Genomic DNA, 7,253 nt, shown 5'->3' with positions numbered 1-7,253 from the left:
GTATGTACAGTACTGTGCAAAAGTTTTAGGCAGGTGTGGGGAAAATGACGCAAAGTAAGAATCTTTCTCAAAACTAGAAGGCATCTGATTGACCTCAAACATACAGTCAATATCATTAACAAATAACTTCAGCTTAAAAAGAACTATGAGTCCTGGAAATGATGATATGGCCCCCACAGAGCCCTGATTTCAACATCACTGAGTCTGTTTGAGATTACATGTAGAGATATAAGGATTTGAGCAAGCCTACATCCACAAAAGATTTGTGGTTAATTCTCCAACATGTTTGGAAAAACCTTCCTGCCGAGTTCATTCAACAACTGTGTGCAAGTGTACCTAGAAGAACCGCTGCTGTTTTGAAGGCAAAGGGTGGTCACACCAAATATTCATTTGATTTACATTTCTCTTTTGTTTATTCACTGTGCATTTTGCTCATTGACAAAAGAACTATTTGGAAAGCATTCTTACTTTGTAGCATTTTTCCTACACTTGCCTAAAAGTTTTATACAGTACTGTATATGCAAATCAAACTGCATATACTCATCATTCAAATTAACCATTACATTTCTGCTGCACCTCTTCCAACAGAAGGAGAATTTAGATCTGTTCAGTTTTAGAAATTATGCTAGTGCTTTCATCCCAGGAAAAATATATGCAACCTAATATAGTGGCCATTCTTGTAAAGGCCACATGAAAGAAGCTTCCCTTATTAAAGAATGTAAGCTACACGTGTGCCTCAACGTGTGTACAGATATAAAGATATACAGATATACTGTATTAGAGGTGTGTGTATGCTATATCCATTTTGGAAGATAATAAGGTAAAGTTACTGATTTTCAAACCTATACACAGAAGATTAGCAACCTGCATGCAAATTGAGAGCAGATCATGTACCCTGCATAATGAAGAATTGCTTTCCCAAATGACATCTCAAGGACTGCTGCATTAAAATGAATACAAGCATCAGAAGAAACATTTTCTAATTACTGAGTTAAGAATAATGTGAAAAAGCCCCTATTTGTTAAGTACACTTGTCCTCTTTTATTGACTGACCGAGTACATTTCTATTTAAATAGTTTGGTGCTGCTTTAGGAGTTCAGTAACTGCACAGAAATCACAGAATGCAAGCCCCAGTATATGAGATTCTACAGAAATAGAGTGTAAGGGAGAGTGTGAGAATCCCCCTAGCAGTGGTTGATTATCTCCACTTAACTCTTACAGCAGAGAAACCCTTGAGGTCTTAATGCATGGAAAGCTGTCAATGAAAGGGATCAAAGTACTGCATACCTTCCCAACCAGCCCTCTCCAGGACGACCTCACACCGCGTTCTTACAGTACATTGGCTCTCCTTAGGTCTCCAGATGAGACTTTGTCTTGTGTGGAGTCCCTCAGAGACTGTCATGTGATAATGAAGAGGCAGCAGCGGGGGTCTCAGCATCTCTGTGATCAGTACAAAACCAGAGCTCCTTCATCTCCTGCTCATCTGCTTCCCCAGGCAGAGCCTCTCCACCTTTCCTCTGCATCCAGTAGGAGAATGATGACACCCTGCATGACTGGATGCTGCTCTAGCTTGCTGATGAGAGTCATTTAGCATCTTCTACTTGATGAACTCTGCTCCTGATTTATTTCTGGAAGTCACATTGCATCTGAAGTGTGAAGATTCTCTTTGCTTTCTGACTAGTGCGAACTTCAGCATTCTGTTTTCTTGAGAGGATTGAGAAGACAACTTGTCATGTTTATCACGTTAAGACTTTTCCCTGTAATGTGAGACATTGTACCAAGTTAACCAACAAGAATATCTGAGCACCTGCTGAAGACAAGAGCATGCCTCGACCTGGGAAAAACTCCTACAGTGACCAGAAGCCACCATATTCCTATATTTCTTTGACTGCCATGGCCATCCAGAGCTCCACTGAAAAAATGCTACCTCTAAGTGACATATATAAGTTCATCATGGACAGGTTCCCCTACTACAGAGAAAACACCCAGAGGTGGCAGAATTCTCTAAGACACAACTTGTCCTTTAATGACTGTTTTATCAAGATCCCAAGAAGACCTGACCAGCCAGGAAAGGGGAGCTTCTGGGCTCTGCACCCCGACTGTGGAGACATGTTTGAAAATGGAAGCTTCTTAAGGAGGAGAAAGAGGTTTAAGGTGCACAGAGCCGAACACTTAGCTTCTAAAAATCAGCAAATGATTCATTATTTCCACCATCAACACAACCAAACCAAACTGGGTCTTCCAACTTCTGATGGACCTGCAGTGGCTGGAATTGGAAGACTCCCCCACTTCCAGCCATACAACCAGTCCTCCGGATTTAAGCACCCATTTGCAATAGAGAACATTATTGGCAGAGATTATAAGGGGGTGATGACTGGTGGTCTTCCTTTAGCGTCTATGATGCATCACTTGGGATATCCTGTACCCAGTCAACTTAGCAACATGGTCAGCTCCATGTGGCCACATGTTGGCATGATGGACTCTATGACAAGCATGGCAGTGTCACAAGAGTATGGACATTTCGGAGTACCCATGAAAACAATATGCCATGCCCCTACGCAGACAATTCCAGCTGTGCCTATGCCAATTAAGCCAACAGCCTCGCTCCCACCGGTATCTGCTATCCCAAGTTTGACTGTAAATCCTCCTAGTATGTGCTCTGCAACAGCTACCCAGGCGGCAGTGCCAACCTCACTCCTGGAGCAGTCACCGGGCACTCATTCAGACAAGACTGGTATGCTGCACTCTGTACTGGTGCACTCATAGACAGAGACTGTATCACCTCTTCCAGGAATGCACTGACATATATATATATATATATATATATATATATATATATATATATATATATATATATATATATATATATATATATATATATATATATATATATATATATATATATACACACACACACACACACACATTCTGCTGAGATCGGAAACACTATACGGTGGAGTAAATAATTTATTATAGAAGTATGTTATTTATGTGCTGTTTTTATCTTTTGCATTAAAGAATGTAGAGTGATTATGACACTGTACATCTCAGCTAATAGGAATAGTCAAGCACTTCAATGGCTCTTATGTGATATAATATAACTCGATGTGTTCTTTCCGTACCGAATCTAATTGCTTCAATTCAGAAAATTATCGTCGTGCATAAATTAGGTCCCTGCTGGAATAAGTTTATGCCTGATGGGAGAGTAAGCACTTTATTGTACAGTGTAGACGTATAGGTGCAGTAATGTAGATCTACAGTATGTCATGTCACTTATATTGATGCATTGTATACTTGTGAAACATCCTCCCTGTCTGTGCTGATGGGTTATTAAATGCAACTTCAAAGCCACAGTACACTCTATAGCGTTTTATTTCTTTGTGTAAATAATTGTATTTTACCAGATCGCTTGTATCATTGCCCAGTTTTAGTGAATTGAAAGAAATACACGTTTTAGTACAACCTGTTGAATGTGAAGGATTTCACATCACTTGTAAATTGGATAGACTCTACAATTACCGAGCTAGACAGCCTCTATAGATAACTATAAATGTCATTGATGTACCTTGAATGAATGGGTGCAAGACTAAAAAGTTCTATTTATAAGTAATATGAAAGGTGGAAAGAAGAAAAGAAAGACAGAAAGAAAGATGGATATGAGATAGATAGATAGATAGATAGATAGATAGATAGATAGATAGATAGATAGATAGATAGATAGATAGATAGATAGAGAGATATGAGATAGAGAGATACTATTGTTGGCGTTTAATGTACATATTTGCTTATTACAGTAAGCAATGATGTGTTGCACGTACAATGCCAGCAGCCAGAACCTAATATAGATGGATGGGATTTGCTCTGGGAAGTTGGCACTAGAAGTGATATTTATTGTGTCCGATACCAACCATAGGAAATCAGCGGGTAAATAAATAAATGGATAAATAAATAAAATATAAATAAAACACCTTCCAAAGATTATTTAATAACTTTTAGAATAGATAGATGTCACCTGTATTTTCCATTGTAGTAAGAGACCTGATAAAACACGTCCTCTTGAGCGTGACATGTATATATCCCAATACCGTAGTATAATTATAGCTGTCAGATAAATAGAGACCTTGGAAGGGAAGATGCTGAGACTATAATAAATCAGAGATCACATAGACCTAACCAGGCAAATTGCCGGAAATAAAAGACTGATTGCTGGAAGGGGAATAAAATAATATAAATAGTCCAAGAGAAGCATCCTCCACTATGTGATTTACAGCACTCTACCTGGTGTCACATCACACTCTTCTCCACTACATACACGGAGCAGTCAGCATCAGGTGGACGAGAGCTAATCATCATCATCATCATAGGAACAATAATCAAAGAATGACGTAACTTGACATCATGAATAGAAACAATAATCATCAAAATAATGAAAGAGTAAACAAGTCTGGTTATAAAGTCTGATTTAACATCACGCAATTGGCAGGTTTGCATTACACATACACAAAACTTTATATCTTCTCATGAATCTCTAGTTCTTTTGTCCTATTTAGTATTTTAGTATCTATGAAATCATTTGGTATCTATTAAATAGTTTAACCCATATTATTAGAATTATGATATGTCGTTTAATATAGGTCGATGAGTGTTACTGTGAAAAGAGACATCTACATTACACTAAGCTTTATTATAGTTTAGGAGTATTTTTTAACATATTGTTCCTTTTTCTGTATTTGTTTCGTTTTGTTCGGGTGGAATTATTTCTGCATTTAGTATATATTTCTCCCACAACAACGTAGTATTTCTATTTGTTTGTTCTTTTTTGGTGATTTATTTCCCTTACTGCTTTGTACACTGCCTGTCCAAAGATTGCAGGTAAATAGTTCTGGTTATTTTACTATTTATTGTGTGTATTTTTTTTTATCAATTGAAGCCACACGATGCGAGAATTCAGCAATCCTCAATAATCGCCACTTTTGTTTTTAATCTGTTCAATTACGATTACAGAAAACATTGCTTATTATTTACGATGGAAAACCTATACTTTATATCAAATCATTCTGTTAAGATTTCAACAGGTAGAGTTATTGCCAATATAAACGGACCCCAACAGGCAGTTTTGTATAAACTGAAAGAAATAATTGAGAGAACGATGTAGACAGAAATCTGCAAACATTTCATATATTTACTAAAATACTGAAACTGTTATAGTTATTATAGTGCAGTCATTGGAAATTATTATTTAAATATGTGATTTTCTGGGTTAAACAGGAAATTCATTATTTATTAAAAGCAAAAAAATGAAGGATCATAGATATACATTATTCTAACATGAATCCGAATCTTGTAAAATGTATAAATCTGTTTGCAGACACATAAATACAATTACACTTGTACAAAATGTGTACAAACCAAATCTGATGCAGAAATGTGTGCAACTAAAAAAAATCCATTCCAGACATCTGTATGGGGTTGTTTCTGCAGCATATGGATGGATTTCATAAGAATGGGACAGTTGCAGAAAATTGTCTATATCCTTCAGCTTAGATTTCCAGACAGCATTTTTTAATATTTCTTGCTGTGTTTTTGTTGCCATTTTAACAGCTGTTTTCAGGACAACATGTTGCAATTAGATATTATGTTAAAGGCTGTAGCAAATTATTGAAAATTTTACATACACAGCATTTTTGCTGTTATGGGGGTTTGTGTAGGTTTTTTTTTCCCCCACAATACAGTATTCTTTGGATATGGCAGTTTTACTAGATGCTTACTGTAGAACTAGAGAACGTCAGAAAAAAATGCATGTTTTGATAAAAAAAACAAAAAACAACCACCAACAATGCTTGTAAAATGTTATATAAATGCAGATTTAGGGAATATTAATGGAGAAATCTCAGTGCAATTTTGATTTTAAATATACCTGAATTAATGTGCAGTTCCTCACCATCTATAAGGATTCAAATCTTGTCTGCATTATCTAACAGAACCATATGAGGGCTTGTCAGGACAAGGCTGTCATGTTTTAATGTCACACTCATAAAAAGTTATGATTTTGCTGCACGGATGGAAAGTAAATTTAATATTGCAGAATAAGAAACAGCATTATTGTGATAGTGGCAAACTTAAACATAAAGAATGAAAACTGAGCCTAAAGTGAAGGCAGACAAATTAAAGGAAAATGTATTGATGGAAGGGACTCCAAAATGAAGATATTTCAAACCAGACTTTCCAGGCACTTTTAGGGTTACCACAAACCTTAACATTTGACCACAATCGTATATATGTTGTGATCTTGAAAAATACATATTATGGACTGATTAAAATAATTCATAAAAAATAATTTATATATATATATAAATCATATATATGAACTGATCATTGTAAAGAGTGTTTTAATATAACATTTGTGTTGTCCTACGTGGGACGCTCTAATGGATGTTAAATAATAAAACTAGCAAACAAAAATAACATTTAAGAAGCATATCTGTTGTTTCAGGTGACTTTTGAGAGTAATGGAGGGACACATAAGCAATAGCAAAAATACACTCACCGCAGCCTAGTGTATTTGTGCATGAACAAGGTTTGCAGAGCAAGGTAATCAGCCTGTTGCGCGCATGTCTGCACATCTTGCTGTCATTTTTGAGCGTGCTGGGCCAGTTTACACGTGCACGCAACACACCCTTTCTGTGGAATTTAATGGCTTTTATAAAGCCTAAGGTCCAGCTGGCTTCTTTTCGTGCATTTTGCGCAGTGTCACACCCTTCCTCCAGTATAATTTCGTCCATGTCGTAGACTTCTATGGAAGGTCAGTTGTGCGAAATGCAAGAAAATAGAGCAGGATCTATTTTTTTGCAACACACAAAATGCATGCGCAAAACAGGCTTATGAGAACGAACCCATTGAAATCAATGGTTCTTATCTCTGTGTTTAATGTGCACAGATTTTGTGTGCACAAAAATGGGTGAAGGGGCCCTTAGACCCAATGCACGTGGGCGTATTTGCACTGACGGATCCGGAGCGAGCTTTTGACATTGGATCCCAGGCAAACACTGCCCATAGACATGCTATGCAAATTGCTTTTCCATGCCCACAAGCGGATATCAACTACAATTTTCTGCTCGTGGGAGGAAAATCACAGAATGTCCTATTTTAGTGCAAGCCTCGCATCGACAGCTTCCCTTGCAGTCAATGAAAGCCGTCCATCCCATGGCAGTTCCAAAATGTCAATTTCGTAATTGCCACGGGTCCGCATCATC

General features: G+C 37.1%; 1 protein-coding gene across 1 annotated transcript; it reads left to right on the top strand.

Annotated features, from left to right (window-relative positions):
* Positions 1–1,824: 1,824 nt before the first annotated feature.
* Positions 1,825–2,766, top strand: FOXB2 (forkhead box B2). The gene has a single exon (XM_066602001.1). It carries the CDS (start codon positions 1,825–1,827, stop codon positions 2,764–2,766), a length of 942 nt encoding a protein of 313 aa, XP_066458098.1.
* Positions 2,767–7,253: the final 4,487 nt, after the last annotated feature.

This window comes from Eleutherodactylus coqui, chromosome 5 (assembly GCF_035609145.1).
Source record: "Eleutherodactylus coqui strain aEleCoq1 chromosome 5, aEleCoq1.hap1, whole genome shotgun sequence".
NCBI lineage: Eukaryota > Metazoa > Chordata > Amphibia > Anura > Eleutherodactylidae > Eleutherodactylus > Eleutherodactylus coqui.
This window is presented reverse-complemented; position numbering and strand designations above follow the sequence as displayed.